Raw genomic sequence first — 18942 nt, 5'->3', positions numbered from 1 at the left:
ACAAGAGCAGCATTTAAACAAACCTAACAACAATATCTTTTAGGGTTTTTTCTAGGTTTTTCTCTTTTTTTGCTTTTTTTTTTTTTTTTTTTTGCTTTTGTTTTTAAAAAAGAAGATAGCATACCACGGAATTCAGGCAACTTACATCAACAAATAGGCCGTGTGATTTTAGCATGAAGAAAAAAATTACAAACAGAGCTGTGTAAGCGGGTTCTCCCGGAAAAAATAAGAAAAAACAACTTTTCCGAACAACGTTTCCTGTCTATCTGTTTGGTATCTCCCTCCCTCACTCTTCTCTCCCTGAACAACTTGCTTCCTCCAGAGTCCTCTCCTCCCTCACTTGTGCCCTCTCCCCCTCATTAAACACAAAACTGAAATGTGCACAGTGAAGGCTGGCGTTGTGGAGCTGTTACCAGAACTCGGTGGCAGTGTGTGGGGAGGGAGGGAGCAGAGGGAAGGAGGGCTTGGGAGGAGGTACATGACAAGCAGTGGTGTAGGAATCTCCTCAGAGGTTAGAGGACTTGGGAGGGGATGGTCATGGGAAGCGGCTTTGAAGGCTAACTGCAAGTTGGCCACGGGGAGAGGAGAAATTGAACGTGGGAAGGGTTGAGGCGTGGCAGGGAGTCACAGACACACTGGAGGAGGTCCTCCCCAGGGCGCTGGGAGTGGTCGTGAGAAGCCATGTGGAGTTAGGGAGGTGAGGAGAGACGGGGGGGGGGGGGGGGGGGGGGGGGGGGGGGGGGTGAGGGAAGGACCTGGACAGGAGCACACGATTCTCGAGCTAACCTAAATCCCCAACTTTCTCTTTCTTCACCCTCCACCTCTGACCCCCACTGACTCCCCCCTCCCCCTCCCCAGAACCCCCATGGGCCGCCAGGACCTGGCCAGGGCTTGACTGCCTCTGGCCTTCTTATTATTGTTAAAACAATAATAAAACAACAGAAAGAAGAAGAAAGCAAAAAAAGAAAAGAAAATACATACACAGCCATCTGGGAAGGATGTACTTGCTAACATAGGGCCCAGGAGAACTACTGGGGAGGGCCTCTGGGGGTGGGAGCCTAGGTCTGATAGCTGGGGTCCCCTGGGCAGAAACTGCAATTCCCATCAGCCCCAAAGAGTGAGAACTACAAATCTCATTAGCCCTTACAGGGGTGTGGACCACAATTCCCATCAGCCCCTGGGTTAACAACTACAATGCCCATCAGCCCCCTGGACAGCCCCTCTCAAACCAAAACACTGCAACCCACCGGTCTGGGGCAGAAGGGAGCTGAGCCCTGGGTCTAGGGGGCTGGTGGAAGCACTCCCTCCTCTTGAAGAGGCAGCTCTGGGTCTGGTGGGGGTGGTAGGTATCTCCTCTAGTACTCCTTCCAGCTCAGCTCAAGCCATGCCCCCCATCTGAGTGCTTATCTCTGATCTCTCTCCAGCATTTGATCTACACAGATCACACCACAGGCCTCCCACCCCATCTATGGGAAGCTTCTCAGGACTCCATTGGCAGATCCCTCTGTCCCATGCAGCCAGGCCAGCCATGTGCCACCACCACGTCTTGGCACCTCTTCTCCTCCTCCCCCCACCCAAAGTGCTCTGGTCTCTGTCCTGCTGTTCAAACACCTCTGTTGATCCTCTGGATCACAAGCTCCAGCAATCTGGCAGAGCCGTCCTTGGTCGCAGTAGACAGCTCAGCCAAGATCTTGCTGTTGAACTCACAGCCTTGCCAAGCTCCTCAGGCTGCTCTCCCCACCAGGATCTAACCTCCCCCTGGGCAGGAGCTCACCTGCACCCCAGACTGTGAAGCCTCTGAGCACCTGGCCTTCCACAGGCTCAGCCACCCTGGAAAACTGAGCCAAGAACAGAGAAACATGTTCTGTGCGGCTAGGACTGTCCAATACCAGCCTGTCATGAAGGAGAATGCTGAGGCCTAGAGTGGGCAGGACTTCCAGGGTCTTCCAGGCGTCAGTGTCAGGCTACTTGAATGAATGGATTATCCAGTCCCTTCTGTGGCTCTCGGAGGCCAGGGAAGGGTCATGTCTCACAAGGAGCCCAGAAGGCCTGACTCGTCCTCCCCATGCCTGCAGGAATCTGCTAGGCTGCTTACCTCTTGGCTTGGATTTTAACCTGGGAGGCCATGACCTGTTCTATCTTGAATTCCTGTGTGACTGTGGGTAAGTTACTTTCATTTTCTGGGCTTCAGTTTCCTCATTTATAACAGTAGGGTATTCGGCTCTAGGCCCAGAGTGAGGCCAAGGCCTGGCTCCCAGACTAGGGATGAACATAGTTGGTCCCCCATCCCTACCTGAACCCTACACCCACCAAGGATAGCCCAGCAACCTGGTCCCTAGATCAGGGGCAAACTCAGCTGTTAGGTCTGAGGAGGAGGCTGGTAGCCCCTCAAATGGTGGCATCTGGGCCCAATTATGACAAAGCTCCCTTCCCTGAATGAACCCTGAACACATCTGGGGTACTCACTGCTGGCCCACATCACCTACCCTCTTCCTGACCTTTTGCCTTCTGTTCAGAGCACCTTCCCCCTGCTGATAACTCACTCATCTTTGAATCCAACCAAGCACCTCCTCTTCCAGGCAGACCTCCAGATGCTCCTCTCTGCCCTAGATGCCTCTGACACCATGTCCCTATTCTGTCCTGGAGGCACAGGTTTGGACTCACTGCCAGGAAGGCCCAAGGCCCATCTGTCTCTCCCGAGTATCCAGCACTGGGCCTGGCACAGAGCAGGAGCTCACTGTTTTGACCAGAGAAGGAGAGGAAATTTCATCAGGCATTTCCTCTGAGCCAGGCCAAGCTAGGTATCTGAGCAAAAGGGCTGGGAGCCCCTCTCATAGGCCAGAGCAGCTGGCTTCTGAAAATCTTTCCTCCCCAACTCCCCCACCCCCCACCCCAGGCAGCAGACACTTCTGAGAGTTCAGCCTGGCAGGAGCTGCTCCATGGGCCCAGCTCTCACCCACAGTCCCCTCTATCTTCCATCTTAGACTGGGCCACCAGTTGTTCCTGGAGACTTTAAGGTCAAGGCTTGTCCTAGACAGGCTTCTCCTTGACAAGCTAGCTATAGCTGGGGCTCCAGCAGAATGCCAGGCCCACGACATGGGACCAGGAGACCCATGGTGGGGACACATCACAGCCCAGAGGGGGTTGATCAGGCCAATCAGGGCACAGATCTGGCTGTCTACCCTCTTATTCATCCCCACCCCGCTAGATGAAGGTGTTCAGGGGCCTCAGGCCTTGGATCACAGACAAGTCCTGCCCATCCTGAGTCTCCCACCCTACAACCATTTGCTGTAATTCACTGGTTCTTTAAGTCCTTGGGGCACACAGGCTCCCAGCGTCCCCCTGTAAAGCACCCCACTTCCCTCATCCCCACCTCCAAACCCTCCCAGGCCTGGTCACATTGACCTCTTGCCCCTGCCCTTCAACCCCAGCCACTTCTTGCCTCCATCTCCAGGTTGTGGTCCTCCAATCTCAGCTCCTCTGGGGCTTTCCCCTGGGTCCAAGGCCTTGAGGGCATCTCCTGAGGGTGTCCTACCCTCACCCACATCCCCCACACTGCCACACCTGCCCCTTGATGCCCCCTTCTCATGGCCCTGAATACAAGCCTCCATCCCCCACACCAAGTCCCCCCTGGGCCCCACAACCCCTACCCTCTCCACAAGACAACACACTACTGCAACCCCACACTGCCTTCCTCCTCCAGCACCCACTCAAGCCAGCCTGGGCTCTGTGGCAGTCAAGTCACACTCAAAATAGGGTACCGGGTTTTCCTGAGGTCATTCATCAGTCCAGAAACGGTCAGGCAAGCTTGCCCCAGTGAGGAGTTAGTGGGGCCTAAAGGAGGGGAGGAACCCTCTGAGACTCCTCACTGCAGAAGTCCAGCTGGGGGCTCCCCAGGTCACCCTTCCCACTGGGCATCTGGGGTGTGGTCTCAGGAAGAATCATGCTGCCTGGAATCCTGGGTCCGGTTCTACTCCAATGGTGCACACTAGGATGGGGTGCCCCTGGGGGTCTGATAAGGGCCCTAGACAGCCTCTCTCCCCGCCCCCACTTCAGGCAAACGCAGCACTGGGGGAGTATTCACAGGGGCATCTATCATAGATACCACTCACCCACTGCTCCGCAACTGAATTTCAGTGCATGGCAGTCCTCTTACTAAAGGGAACTCCATTCCGGCCAAGGAGACCACAAGCCACTCCCAAGCACCCTCCTCCCCCAGCAAACCCTGCCTCTGGGGGCTGCTGGCCTGGCAAGCCGGACCCTTTCTGCTTTTAGGGCACAGAAGGCCCTTGACTGGAAATCTACCCAGGAACCCCATTCCCACCCAAGCAAGATCTGCCCAACTCCAAAGAAGCATCTAGAACTGAGGCTGAGAGAGACGAAGCAATCAGCTGCCTGAGGCCTCATCCACCAGCCCTGGGTGCCCTGTCCTGGCTGTGATGTTAAGAAGGCCACTAGTCCAGCATTTTAATGTGGATTAGAAAAACGGCAGCCCTTCAATGCGACCACAGCCCTGCAGGCACACGGTTTGGCAGACTGTATCTTTGTGCAAAATTGGAAAAGACATCTTAGCTTGCTGGTGGACACAGCCCCGCTCCAGGGTCCAGGACACACGGCTTGGCAAGCAGAGCACTGGCGAGATTTCAGCCCTTACTCACCTGCTCACCTGTTCCAGCAGAGAACAATCTGTGCAAATGTGTGCAGTGGCCTGAAGGGTGCCGGCCCTCCCCACCTGAAATCCCCACACAGCAGGGGCAGACAAGCGCCAAGGTGGAGCTAAGGTCTGAGACGGTGCGGCGCATCCTGTGTGCACACATGTTCACCCACCCCTTGAAGGGGCCTGTTTCTGTGCACCTGGGCCTGTGTCTCTAAGCATGTGTGTGCATGTGCGCGCAGACATGAACCTTGATGGATCTGGGCACGTAAGCCCACATGGCAGCGAGTCTTAGCGGACGTGCGAGCATGTGAGTGAGTCTGTGCTCTGTATGTGGTTTGCACGTGGTTTGTGCGTGGTGGTCTGAGCTCATGTGTGCCCGTGTGAATGCATGAATGTGTCCCTGAGAAGATGAGAGCCTACCACCGTGGGTCTAAGCACACGCCATGTGCCTCTGTGACCACCTTCTTCCTTCGGGCAGTGAGACTACATTTCCCAGCATCCCTTGCAAGTAGGTTGGCCATAGGAGGGAGCAGTGGGCAGTGCCAGTACTGGCCCATAAACACTCCAGGGTGTGAGCTTCTGCACTCTTTCTCCTCCTTCCAGTGACCTTGCCAACCTCCTGTTGAAATGGAGGAGCCACAGGTTGGAGGACCTGGGTTCCCCAAGCACTCCTGCTGGTCACCCAGGTAGGGCTTCCCCTGAGTGAGAAACTTCCCTTGAAGGACCCACTCAGATTCGGGGGTTATCTGTTACAGAAACACACATTACCTTCACTAGTACAGACACAGCCCCGAGTGGGTGTCACATTAACAAAAACCTGTGGCCCTCAGGTAACAATCCAAGGAGATGGATTTGGAGGCTGGAAAGAGGCAGGACCACATAACGCAGCCGCAGGACAGCTGGCATCTTGGATTGGGACCCGCCCCACGCCTGCTGAGGCTGAAGCACTAGGGGAAAGTGCTCAGAAAGTCAGGATGGCAGGGCCGGCTTTCACCTCCTGCATTTAGTAACGTGTTACAAAAAAGAGACAATGTTAGACAAGAACTCCTGGGTTTGCAACAGAGATGAAGGGACCAGAGAGAGCCCAGAATATGAGGCCTGCAAATGTCAGAAGAGCCACTGCCCCCCAACCCCAAGTCTTAAGAGAGAAGACTGGAGACGGCTTTCAGGGACAGTGGCTCAGTGACACTTCCACCTGAATAACAGGGTTCAGCCTGGCTTCTAGGATCAGAATAAGGAACCAGTTCCCCACCTGATTGTTCCCAACGCCCTCAAGATAGTCACCGCTAAATTAAGAGAGGACAGAGAAACAAAGAAATAAACAGGTTTGAGAATGACGCCTAGGAGAGAAGTCTGAGTGTGGGTCTGTTGACTGTTTGAGCCTCAAAACAACCTATGGGCCCCCAAATATGCACAGGAAGTGGACTGTCAAGGCTGTGGGGCCTCCAAGGAGGATGCTTTCCCAACACCCACCCAGAGATGGCCATGAAGGATAAAGGACTTGGAGGGACCTGCCAGAGGGCAGCACCAGGGCTCCAGACAAAGGAGAGGAAAGTTTCTCCAGACAGCAGAGCATGGTTTCAGGGGGAAACGTCCCCACCACTGAGGGCAGAGCCTCGAGCTGCCTGCTGACTGGATCTCCCCAATACTAGGAACTACAAGCTGCTGTGTGCCCTCCATCCTTCTCTTTGGATGCAGGGTTTTATGGTGGTGGTTGTCTCTGGTGTTCTGGGTGTGTGGGCAGTGAGATCAATTATCCTTTTAGTTAGTGGGTATCCAGACCACATATGGGTACCCAGGAGCTAAGTCTGGACCCTACGGAGAGGGCCTATCTTGCAGACATCCTCTCCTCTGAGAAGACTGTTCTAATCAGGGTGCAGGGAAGGGGGCTTTGGGTGTCTCCCTTGGGGAGGGGTGGGTGTGCTCAGTGTGTGGGAGAGAGTGGAATGGATTGTTTGTGACCCAAAGCCCAGACTGTGGCAGATAAATGGCTAGCTGGTCACCAAATCTGTTTTGACTTCCTCCTGTGAGCACAGCAGGGCCATGCCTCCCAGCCTACCTGGAAGCTAGGCTGTGCCACAGGACAGTGCTCTGGAGGGCAGCATCAGCACGGCCTACGTGCCCCCCTCCCTCCCAGGCCTGGCCCATAAACCCTCCCCTTGTGCCCCTCCCATTCATCCCCTTCCACCACAACTAGGGAAGTCACGGTGCAGCTTCAAGGTGGACAGAGATCGACTCTGAATCAGCGCTTGGAAAAGAGCTGCGCACCCATCAGGAAGTGTTTACGTGAAGGAGAAGTCAATTTCTATGTGTTAAACCGTGGTGTTGAGAGCTTGTTTGTTATAACAACTAGTGTTATCTTAAGACAGGCTAGAATCTGAACACACCGGTGCCTCTGATTCTGAGCTAAATGTGTGGGTCTAAGCAAATGGGTCAGTGCCTGTGGAATTAAGCGTGTGTATGCCTCTGAGGCCCCGTGTACGTGTGCACTGTAGCAGAGCCTTGGAAGGGATGCACACGTGGGCTACGTGCATGAGGCGGCTTCTCCGGGTCTGAGCATGGGGGTTTATGTGAAGCTGGGTACACGTGTGTGTGCGGGTCGCTGTGGTCTGTGAGCTCACCTGGTGAACAGGGAGGCAGGCACTGTACTGCTTCTGAAGACGTGTGATTGGCCAGAGGGTCCACAGCTATGTAGGTGTGCTATGTGTAGCTGCGTGTGTATCTCTGAGTGTATGAGTAAGTGTATGAGCAGCTGTGAGCGCCCACGTGGGTCAGTGCTGACCTGACTCTGCGTGTGTGTGCATGTGTGTGTACACCACTGTGGGACTGAGTATGCATATGCACGCCTTGAGGGGTCTGAGCACATGTGTGTGTCCAAGCTAAGGGGCCTGCAGGTGGGAATGAGCTAAGATGGGCCTTGAGGAGCACCTCTCCCGGGTGGTAGGGGAGGGGTGCAGGTCTGCGGGGCTGAAGAAACGTGGGTCTGTGCGTGGATCCCTGGGTCTGTGCACACACAGCCTGCCTGAGGATGTGCACACACACACAAGTTCAGGGGTCTCATATGAGCACACACTCGGTACACGAGGACATGCCTTTGAGGATGTGTGCATCTTAGTGATTGTGAACAGATGTGCAAGTGACAGTAGGTCTGAGCCCGAGTGTGTGCGTGTGTGGAGCTATGACACTCGTGCACCTCTGTGAGCCTGGGGCAGACATGAACATCCCTAAATTCACATGTCTGTGTGTACACACATGTGCTTGCACCTCAGAAAGTTTGCTCACAGAGTGTGTGTGCCTACTCGGAACATGCACACACACATCTGTGAACATCTGCAAGTCAGAGCTCACACGGAGGATTCTGTGACCTGAGCACATGTGTGAGCATGTCTGTGACACAGGTGGATTTGTATACCTGTGTGTGCCTCTATGAGCTGAGTGTGGATGTGGAATTCTGAGAGCCTCAGGTTCGTATACACGTGGGCCTTAAGGGTCTGAGCACACAGGCATATGTGTCTCATGAATATCTAAAATATGTGAGTGCTTTTGAACACGTGCATGTGATTCTGAACATCTGGTCTACCCCTCAATAGATGTGCACATGCACGCTTCAGTGGGGCTGTGAGTGCATGGATGTGCAGCTCTGAGCACCCACGGCTGCCTTGGTGGGTTAAAGACATGCTGCATGGCACCCTCGTGCAGCTGGGCTTGTGTTTGAGTGTGAAAGCTGTGGGTCTGAGCAGGCAGACACCTGTGAGCCCGCATCTAGGTGAGGAGCCCTAAGCACACACATGCAGGACTGGGGCTCTAAACACGTGTGTGCTTCTGTGAAACTGTGTACATCTGCGGGGTTGCCTGTGTGTGCCAGACTTCTGGGGCTCTGAATACAAGCATGTCTCTTTAGATCTAAGCATATGTGCGCCTCTTTTAGCCTGGGCACAAGTGGTGTGTGCCCTTTAGATTTGAATATATGTGGACCTGTCGAAGTGGACATGAATGAGCTTGCCAGTAGGTCTATAAATGTGTGTGCCAGGATGTGGGCGTGCCTCTGGTCAGACACATGTGTGCATGTAGCTGGGTCCCTCTGTGGGTCTGAGCATGTGAGTGCACTTCTGTGTGTCTTAAGAGGTGAGATCCCTACAGGCCAGGCCCATAACACAGGGTGTGGGTCAGGCCGGCTAAGACAGCGTGGGTGGTGGGTCACAGTGCCTTCTCTGCAGGACATGGCTCCCTAAAGGCACTCCTACTAGAAAGAATCTGAACACCGCATCCATCAACACAACGCCCTTCTTTGGCTGGGCAGCACCCTCACTAAAGTGACTGTCAGATGATGGGTTCTCCAAGCTGGGGTGCCGGGGGAGGGGCTCAAGTCAATAGAAGGTGAGAAACATGTCAGGGATGACCTGAGGCTTCACAGCTAGACGCCAGGGAGGAGGATCTGGTAGGTGAGAGAGGTGCAACGAGCCTGGGGCCAGCCCTAGGTAGCTGCTGTCTCTAGCCAGGCTGCCTCCATCTCTGACACTGACCTTGGAGACCAAGGAGGCCTGGTGTCTGCTGAAGAAAAAACCTCCCTGCACTGGGGGCACAAGAGGGGTTATGGCCCGAGCCCCTCCCCCTCCAGGTGGGAGGTGTCATGGTCTAGGGACCCTGGAGTCATCTTGGCCCTTGTCTGGCCTCTCATTGAGATAAAAATCCAATTTAAGCATTTCAGAGCAGCGTGAACGTGGAGGTGCAAACATGTGCGATGCAGATCTCAAGGTGGGTTCCATGGGTTTTTTCTGGACACTCAGCATGCCCTCTGCCCACCCGCCCTCTTATTTTTAAAGGCTGGCCCACCAGCCTCTCCCCAGCCCCCAGCCTCCATTCCTCCTCCGCCCTCCATGGTCCCCTCACAGACTTGACCCTTTGATGGAGGGAAGGCAACTGACCTGCCCACTTCAGCTCTGCCTCAATCCCTGGTCCCAACACAACCTAAAAGCACCCGGCCACCTGCAAACACACTCAGCATCACAGCCAGGCCCCTGAGATCCTGGGTGGGGTTGGGAAGCCCGAGCCTCAATGGACGGTGCATGGCCCCGGGGTGGCCCTGTCTGTCGCTGTAGGACGGCCATCTGCTGGGCCCGGGGAAAGCAGAGACTTCTCCACTCACCCCAGCAGTTCACATCCCCAAGTGTGCAAACACGTGCGGTGGGGCCAAGCAGTGCCTTTTTCTCGTGACCACACAGCCTTTTGTCCCCAGAGTCCCATCCCGGGGCTCCCATGGGACCCTGCAGCACAGCCCCTCCTGCAGGCCTGGGCTGGAAGTTCCGTGTCCGCCTACAGGAAACCCCTTCAATGACTAGTCTGCGGAAAAGCGGGGTGCGAGGAGGGTGCTCTGTAAAAGGTGCCAGAGTCCCAGAGCCTCCCAAAGCAACGGTGGGTGTGAGGGTGCATCCCTGAGCCAAGATCACCAAGGGAGATGGGGTAGCCCCCCAAAGAAGAGCTTCCCATAGTGGAGGGCATCCGTCCAGAAAGCACTGTCCTGGCTGTGGGTGTGAAGGCCTTTCCAGCCCAGTAACCAGAGGCTCCCCCAAGTCCCTCAGGGGCCAGGACTTCCAGAACAACTCCCTCACTCTAGCCTACTGGGGGACACAGGGCGGTCAGGCATCAGCCTCTAGGCCTGGAGGCCTGCGCCCCAGAAATCCCTCACCCTTGGTCTCTGCCCCAAGGCTCCAGGGTCTTCTGGCTCTGCCCACACTCCTTCCATTGAATGCTGCAGCCCACCCTCAGCTTGAGTGGCTCTTCTGTGGCTGGTAGACCCCCCAGGCTCACCCCCAGGCCAGATTCACAGGCTCTGCCCAGGTCACACTGCCCACCTCAGCTGACCCCTTCACCCTCCCCAACCCCAACCCTGCAGGCACTTGCCCCAACCTCCAGCTTCCAGTACTAACAGCCCAGCCATCACACATTGCAAAGTAATGGGTAGAAGTCTCTGCAAAACCCAAGCAAGAGATGAGGCTCCTGGGAGCTCATCCAGGCCACCACCAAGGCCCACGTGCTCCTACAGGCCACATTCAGTCTCTTTCCATTCCTGCTGCTGGCCTCACATACGAGGACCTCAGCTCCTCCCAGCTGCCACCCACCTGCTCACGTGCACCCACTGTGCTGCTCCACACCCCATACTTCTCGGTTGGCACCCAAGGCCCACCCCTGCTTTGCCAATCTGGTCTCTTTCTGTGGGGCTGCACCCTTCTTTCCAGCTAGAAGCATCAAGCAGAGGCCTGGAATGCCTCCTCCAGGAAGCCTTCCCTCCCAGCTCTGCTCTCCTCCCAGAGCAGCTCCCCAGGCCCAATCTCCCTGGGGACCTAATGCCTGGCTGGGGCACCTCCCACCTAACTCCCCCAGCTTGGCCAGGGAGCCCCAGGATTGTCTGGCCACCTCCCTGAGACTGGGAGTGAGGAGGGTTCAGGAGCCAGCAGAGACCTCCTCTTCTAGTGACCAAGAGAACAGTAGGCCTCAAGGACTGATGTGAATTGCAGTTCTGAACCCAAGAGCTGATGGGAATTGTAGTTCCTAGGCCTGCATTCCCCATCCCCATACTCCATCCCCCAACACACCATAAGGACTCATGGGACCTGTAGTTACTCATCTTAGGGTAAATTCTCCCTCTTTCCCTCCTGGCATCCCTTGGCCCTCAACCTTAGAACCCCAAGCTAAGGACCTCACTACACTGCCTCTGAGGGCTGTGGCACCAAAAGGCCAAAAACGGCCTCACCAGGGAGCACTCCTGGGGCCTGGCGGTAATGGCAGGAAGGGAGAGGAAGCTATCAGGAAAAGTTAAGGCCTGGCAGCAGGCCTCTGGCAGGGCTTGGGCCGGGGGCAGGGACAGTCGCCCCCCTCCCCTCAGCGTCGCAGTGGGCCCGGGGCAGGGGAGGGGGGAAAGGCACTCACCAGTACTGGGTTCACACTCCTCCAGGTCCTCGTCATCGCTCGGGCACTCGGCCGAGGCCACCAGGAGGTCATCTGTGTTCTGGGGGGCGAGAGGAGGGTGGGGGGGAAAGAGGAAGATTCCAGGGCGGGTCAGCAGGCCCCACGGCCACCTCCTGAGTTGTGGGACAGGATGGGGGATGGGCCCTGGGCAGAGACACACACCCTGGTCCACACCCCAGCTCTCATAGCTTGCTGGGTGACCCAGGGGCCTCCACCTCCCCCATGCAAAGCAAGGCTGACTGAACAGCCCTGCCCTGCAGCAGCTCCCGTGCTCCTGGGGATCAATGAAACAGCACATGTTGTGCCTTTTATTTCTGGGAAGCTGGGGGGACTCAAGCCGGACCTGTGACTGCAAGACCAGCGCAAGAGGGTCCAAGGGTGGCAAGGAAGTGAGGCACAGGGGCCTCTAGAGGCTGGCATGGGCAGAGCACAACCTGGGGGGTTTCTCAGTCCCAGCCTCACCACCCCACCATCCTCATCTCTCTTCCAACCCCCTTCCTGGAGCCCGGGAACCGGGCTGCACACAATAATTAGGGCTGTGGTTGCCATGACAACGGGAGTCGACTTTGTCAGCATTTTCTCTCCTCCTGATTGCAAAGAAAGAGAATCCCCAAGATGAGTGAGTGTAAGGGGAGGGGGGATACACAGGGGGTGACAGGGAAGAAACCCAAGGAGGGAAACCCAGACTCCAAGCAGGAAGGGAATTAAAGACTTCAGTGGAGGGAGCAGGCCAGGTCGAAGGTCAATGATGGGAGGAGTCTGGGCTGGGTAAGGGGTGAACCAGTCACATCCCACTTCTTCCCCACCCGCTGATCTCAGGACTCTGCAGCCCTCACTGAAGGGCAAGGTGGGGCCTGGAAGACTACTTTTCCTTCTGCTTCTCTCCCGGCCTCAGGCTCCACCACACAGCTGTGACCCCTATAACCCCACCCCTCTCTCCTGCCTAGACGGTCTGCCCATCTTCTCACATGAGACTGGATGCCCTTCTTGCCATCAGGCACTGGGCATGGCCAGTGCCCAGCCTTGGCTAGAGCCATGCCTTTTCCCCAGGGCTCCCCGCTCCCTGGGGTAAGGCCTGGCATTCGGGTCCCCTCAATTTTCTTGGCTCTGAAGGCAGAAAGGAAGGGGGTTCAGGCTTGACTCTCTTGCCTGGACAAGGCTGTCAGCCAGATCCAGGCCCCTCCCGCACAGACTGGCAGGGATGAGGGGATGGGAGCTCAGAGAGCCCAGCCCTCATTTACAGAAACTTCAGGCCGGTGGTGGAGGTAGGACCTGTCCCCGTGACTGACCCAGCCCCTCCCTCACCTGGGACGACAGATGTCCCGCCAGGCCCAGAGGCCCGCAGCCATGGGCGATGGGGGACAGGAGTGGCTTGGGCAGAGGGAGCAGGGTCCTTAAGCAAGGTCCAGTGTGCCAGGTGCGAACCCCCACTCTCAGGCCATCAGTGACCGACGGCAACAGCTAGAAAACTCAGCTGCACCCGGGGCTGCCTTGGTGAGTCACATATGCTCAGTCAGCTTTGGCCACCAGGAAAGTCAGGCCTCTCCTGTCCCAGCAGAGCCTCATTCTCAGATACAGCCCCCTCGGGTGCTCCCCTGGGTGCAAGAGGAGATGAACTCAAACCTGACCCGGGGAGAGCATCTCAGCAGGTGGGGCAGGCCGGGGGAGGGAGGTAAAGCACCAGGGGACTGTCTGCACTGCCTGGCTCTGAGCCGCAGGCTCGGAGGACACTGAGGCCTGCTACACGGTGGCGTCTACTCGGGGTCACATGGAGAGGGCTTGTGACGGGAGTGGGCTGGCAGTGCCACCCCAAGGACACCAGCCATCAGGGAGAGGCTGCTCCGGCCTCCACCAGCCTCTGGAGAAGGGCCGCTGCCGGGTGAGCCGCTGACCGCTCCAGCGCTGTCGCCTCTGTGCCCTGCCCAGAGCGGTGCCATCCTGGCTCCCTCTGTCTCCCCCTCGATGCCCACACAACACCAAGTATGGCCTTCATTACTAGGCAGGTAGCAGGGGTCATTCTATCCCCCAGCCCAATTTGGTCTCTCTGGGGTCTCTCTCCAGGTAGAAGCATCAAGCAGAGGCCTGGAATGCCTCCTCCAGGAAGCCTTCCTTCCCAGCTCTGCTCTCCTCCTATAGTAGCGCCTCTCTCATAGGCCGGGGGTGGTCTTCCCTGGTCTAGCTAGGGTACCTAACTTCCCCTCGACTCTGGGAATGGTCCCCCTAGAAAGAGTGGTCACCTCCACATCTACGACATCCCTGGTTCCCAGGGTGACAAGCGCTTCAAGAAAGGAGACCTTGCCGGCTCCATCTAAACCACCGTCCCCTCAGAGCTTCCCGGGCGCTGGGGTTGCTAGGCAGACGTCAGCCCTATTCCCACCTGAGTCCCTGTCCTTCGTCCGGCCGCTGAAGGGGCCCTCACCTGGGTGGTGCTGTCCCTCAGCGTGGGGGAGCGGCCCCGGCGCGTGGTGGTCGTGGCCATGGTGGTGGTGGTCTCCATGATGGTGGTGGCCATGTCGGCCAGCAGGGTGGTGGCCGTGGTCTCCGCGCTGAGCAGCACGGACGGCCCCTCCCCCACCAGGCGCAGGTGGCCCTCGGTCCGCACGTTGGGGTCGCTCTCGGCGGCCAGCGCCAGCACCTTGAGCCCATTGTAGTAGAGGCCGGACACCTGGCCCTGGAAGGGGCGGCCCTGATCCCGGCCCCCGATCTTGATGGCAGCCTGGCTGTTGAAGATGGTCAGCTGGCGGCCTGGGGGGTGGGGAGGGGCAGGGGTGACAGAGAGGGGACAGGCAGTAGGGGGAGACCAGAAAGGGGATGGAGAAGGAGGGGGTGTCCAAGGCGGGGAAAGGGGTGGAGGTGGAAACCAGCAAGTAGGGGTTGGGTGGGGAGGGAGAAATGAGGAAGGGGCAGACACCAAAGGGAAAGTCCTCGTCAGCCACTAGCCCGGTCCAGCCAGCAGGGACCCTGGAGGGGAAGGGGCCCCAGGGCACACATGGGCTGGGAAAGGGGGCCCAGCTCCCCCCTCTCCCTGCCATGCTCAGGCCTCTGGCCTTCCCACCCCCCCTCCTCTCTTGCTCTGGGGGCATCGCCCCCTTCCTTCCCTTCAGTTGGATCCCCATCTTCCCTCTCTGCTTCCCCCAACTTCCCACACCCCGTGTCCAGCCCCAAGCCACGGAGCCCTCGGAAGCAGCAGACAGAGGAGACAAAAAGGCAGAAACGGAGGAGGCGACTGCCAGGCCACGTGGTCAATGCGTGTCAGGGCAGGGATGGAGGTGAGGCCCGGGCGGACAGTGCGTGGGGGGAGGGCCAGCATGCGTGAGGCTAGGAGCAGCCACGTGGACCGCACTCAGCCCTCCCAGCCACCACCCGGCCCTCGGACCTCTGGCCAGGCTCCCCTCCTCCCCTCAAGGCTCAGCCACAGCCTGGGGATCACGCCCTGGAGAACAGAGTCCTTCCTTCCCACCAGGGTGTGCAAGCACAGAGATGGAAAATGTTAAAGGGACCTTGCTTCGCTCGCTGACAGCCAAAAAAACCACTCCAGCTCCAACCTCGCTCCTCACTCAGCAGTGACACCTCAGAATTCCCACCTGGGTGGGCTTTGGCTGTTCTGTTTGGTTTTAGCGGATCTGGGGGTCAGTTTAACCCTCTGAGTTTGTTGCTTTGGTTTGGTTTTTAGAAAAGATATTTATTATGTTTAAGTTTAGATTTAACTTTGGTTTTGATGTTGCTTATTTTGTGGGGGGAGGTGGGCAGAGGAAGTACTAGGTTGCCCCCTGCTCCCCTGGACCTTCAGCTGCTGGCGCTGGGGGTTTAAGGCCTGGCTTAGCCCTTGTTAGCCTCTGGTTAGTACCTCGTTAAAGATCTGGTTTAGAGTTAGGTGCCTATAAGCCCTGCCCTGAAACCTGGGCTGAGGACAGTCCAACTTGTGAAACCCACACTCCTGCTGGAAACACGGGTTCCCTGGAACACCCAGACCTCTGGGGCCCCCAGCCATCTGTCTGGCCTCTGGCCAGTGATCGGTCACAGGTGTGTCTGCTCAGGCCCTCTGCTCAGCCTCTCCTCCTCCTGCAGCCCTCCTTCTGCCCAGTACCTCCCTCAGCCCTGGAGCAGGGCCATCATCTTCCAGAGGGGGCAGCCGGAGCCCACAGAAGCTGAGAACTAGTGAGTGGCAGTTCAATACAGGACCAGAGAGGCCCTGAGGATCACTGTGTCCAGTTTCCACCCGCACGTGGGAATTAGGAGAAAAACAAAGAGGAGAAGGTTCACAGTGGTCAAATGAGTTTGGAAAACAAACATTTCATAATTAAACAAGAGGTTTCTCTCTCGCAGGACTTCTCAGAGCCTTTATTAAATTGCATGTTCATACGCCTCTCCAAGAGGAAGAAACAGGATTCCGATTTCTCAAGCTCATTTTACCACAAATCTCTCTCTCTCTTTCTTCTTCTTTTTTTTAACCACAAATCTCTTTATCAAGAAGCATCTCATGGGACTTATGCTTCACAGGATATGTTTTGGAACTGGAAAAATGGATTCACTCAATAAATATTTATTGAGAACCTACCACATGCTAGGAGCTGATGGTAAAGTAATCTCTCCAAGAATGCCCAGCTTTGGTTCTCCAATGCTTTCCTGCTCCTCATTTCATCTCATCCTCACGGCACCCCATGTGAGGCAGGCTGAGCAGGGATCACTGTCCCTGTCTCCCCGAGGAGGGAGCCGATGCCTTGACCAAGGCCATGCCACGCTCTGGGAAATACTAGAGAACTTGGCCCAATCCTGCACTTTCTAGAAGGGGAACCAGAGGCCTAAAGAGAAGGTACAACCTTACAGGAGCAAAGCAGGACTGGGGTTCCAAACCACCAGCAGGAGTTCTTCTCTCAACTGGACCACAAGGCTTGCCCCCCAGGCCCCTCTCCCTGGCCTGTCCAGCTCTCCTTACCCTTGGGGTCACAAGTTGTCCCAGCCTCAGCCCAAGCTGCTCCCTTGGCCTCTCTGATTCTGGGAGAGGGAGGTGGGTAATGGGGAGGAAGCTACACAGGTGAGCCAACTAGGCCCCTGGGGCCCCACCCACCATGAACTCCTCAAAGGGTTAAAGTTCACCCCGCTGGAGAGAGTAGCCCAGTGTGGCTGGGGGCTGTAGGTTTTAGCGATATCTGTTACAGTCCCTTTAACTTTTTGTCCTGCTATGGATTTATCACATCTGGTTATCAGCATGTTTAGTCCCCGCTGGCCGTGTGGGGGGCTGGAAGTGACATTGGGGGTTTTAGTTGGGGCAGGCCCCAGTGGACATTTAAAAGCACAGTTATCAGCTGGTTAGGTGGAGGTTTAACAGTGCTACTTCCCCCCTAGAGTTTAGCCTTAGAGGTACAGAGCTCGCCCCCTCTCCAAAGGGAATGGGATGGCTTTGCCCTTGGCCCCAACTTCCCTTGGTGACAAGTGGCCTTCTCCCTCCTCCCTCACACCCAGCAGCGCCTCTTAGCCAGCTGTTCTGTCTTCCTCATCAGCTCAGCGGGCACAGAAATCCTCCTGAAATGCCACCTCTTCCCCCACCTCCTAGTCTCCCCCCAACCTCCACTGCATCTGAGACCTTCTGGACCCAGGTGGGCCCCTTCCAGAGACAGCGGCCTCACAGACGCTCTCGATCTTTCCAGTAGGATCTGAGCCCCACCGCCCCCCACTCCTCCCTTTTCTCCTCAGATGAGCCCTGTGAGGTCTTCCTATCCCTCCTTGGGATCCTAGGACCACCACCCTCTGCTTCCCAAAGCTGTCTGCTGCCCAGCGTGCTGTGGTCCTCAGTTGGCCCTCGACTGAACCTCTGAGCCAACAGGGCAGCCCCCTCCCCACCTGCCCTTCACCCTGCCTTCATGGAGGGGTTTAGCATCTCCTCGATGACCCTAGTCCCATCACAGGTTTAGGAAGAGACCGAGCTCTCCCACTTCTAGGAAGAGCCCCACCCCTGCCCCAACCACTCCTCTAGAAGCCACGGACCCATGACCCCAAAGAGGAAGGGAGCACCCTGGCCGGACAATCGTCCTTTCACTAGGGGGTGGGCGATGGGGAAGGCTCGGATGGGGAAAGAGAGAGCTCTGCACCTTTAAGATAGTGTTTTTAAAGTTAATTAATTAATTAATTAATTCTGGTTAATTACCTTTGTCGAGCAGCCACTCATCAACTACTCGACCAAGCCGGTAGGGGATTCTCTGTCTAGCAATCGCCAGGCGCTCGTTATCAAAGTTTCCTTGGAAAAGTTTAGAAAGACAGTAGGTTTCTCAGGCGGCGAAGTCCAAAGGAGTTAGAAAAGTAATTATGCATTTCTCAGGAGACTCAGAGTAAGCAGCCACATCCCACGGAGAGAGGGCAGGTCCACCCAAGGCGGGAGAAGAAACGCCGGTCCCTCGTCCGCCCTCCGGTCCCCCTCCCTAGGCTCCCAGGCAGAGCCAGCCCCATCCTGGGGGCAGGAGCCACCCGAAGAAAAAGAGGGAACAAGGAAGAAAAGGAAAGGGGAATGGAAGAAGAGGCAGCTGGAAGGTCAAAGGTCAGAGGTTAAACAGGTTTATCTGTCTGCCCGCTTCCTTCCCCATCCCAGAGTGGGTTAGAGGGGCGGGGAGGGGCATTTAGCAGGTTTAAGTTAGGGGTGGAAGGCCTTAGCGACCCAGCTGGTTACTGCGTTTAGAGGGCGGTTTAGAAGTGGGAAGGACGGGTTAAGCGGGGGTTTATGCGGCGTTTAGGGGGTGGTCCGGCACACGCATTTAACAGTGAGATTTAAAACACTTCTCGAAGTCCCCTCGGTTCCCTTTAGGTTCTGTGATGAACTCCCAGCTTCCCCTCACCTCCCACCCCACACCACACCCCACCCCACCACTGGTTTCCACCTGCACTTCCCCCGCCAAGCCCCCACCGCTCTCACTGAAGACACTTCCAGGCTTCTCACCCTGGTCACAGCGCCCCAGCTGCCCCGCCCAACCCTTGCATCTCCTCTGTCACTCCGGCCCACCCCCAGGCTCCTGCAGCCGCCCACAGCCCTCCTCCGCCTGGCAGCACCTTGCTCTCATCCCCCTCTCTCTCATTTTCACTCCAAGACCCTCGGACTCCTCTCCACTCAGGTCCCCGCTTCATTCCAGCCCTGGGGACCCATCCCAGCCCCAACCTGAGCCTTCCTCCTCTCAATCCTGGCTGCCCGTCCATAAACAACTGTTCTCTCTGCTCACAGCAAGGAAGGAGGATGTGTGTGTGTGTGTGTGTTTCTGTCTGTCTGTCTGTCTGTGTCTGTGTGTCTGTGTGTTCTGTGAGCTCTCCCCCAAGGCTGTGGGTGACCCCAAACT

The 18942-nt window shown here is 56.8% G+C and overlaps 1 protein-coding gene across 21 annotated transcripts in view; it reads right to left on the bottom strand.

Moving 5' to 3' along the window:
- Positions 1-18942, bottom strand: part of NRXN2 (neurexin 2) — a 110301-nt gene that overhangs the window by 2271 nt on the left and 89088 nt on the right. For 13 of the 21 annotated variants that reach the window (XM_043927418.1, XM_043927488.1, XM_043927443.1 and 10 more), the window contains 3 exons: positions 17769-17858; positions 14043-14368; positions 11585-11663 (listed from right to left, as the gene is read on the bottom strand). In XM_043927418.1, the coding sequence (XP_043783353.1) occupies positions 11585-11663; positions 14043-14368; positions 17769-17858 (495 nt within the window). The remainder of the gene's footprint in view (positions 1-11584; positions 11664-14042; positions 14369-17768; positions 17859-18942) is intronic. The other 8 variants (XM_043927474.1, XM_043927507.1, XM_043927486.1 and 5 more) reach the window with 1 other exon arrangement.

This window comes from Cervus elaphus, chromosome 2, assembly GCF_910594005.1.
Source record: "Cervus elaphus chromosome 2, mCerEla1.1, whole genome shotgun sequence".
NCBI classification, from domain to species: Eukaryota; Metazoa; Chordata; class Mammalia; order Artiodactyla; family Cervidae; genus Cervus; species Cervus elaphus.
The sequence above is the reverse complement of the archived record's forward strand: the minus strand, read 5'-3'. Positions and strand labels throughout refer to the sequence as shown.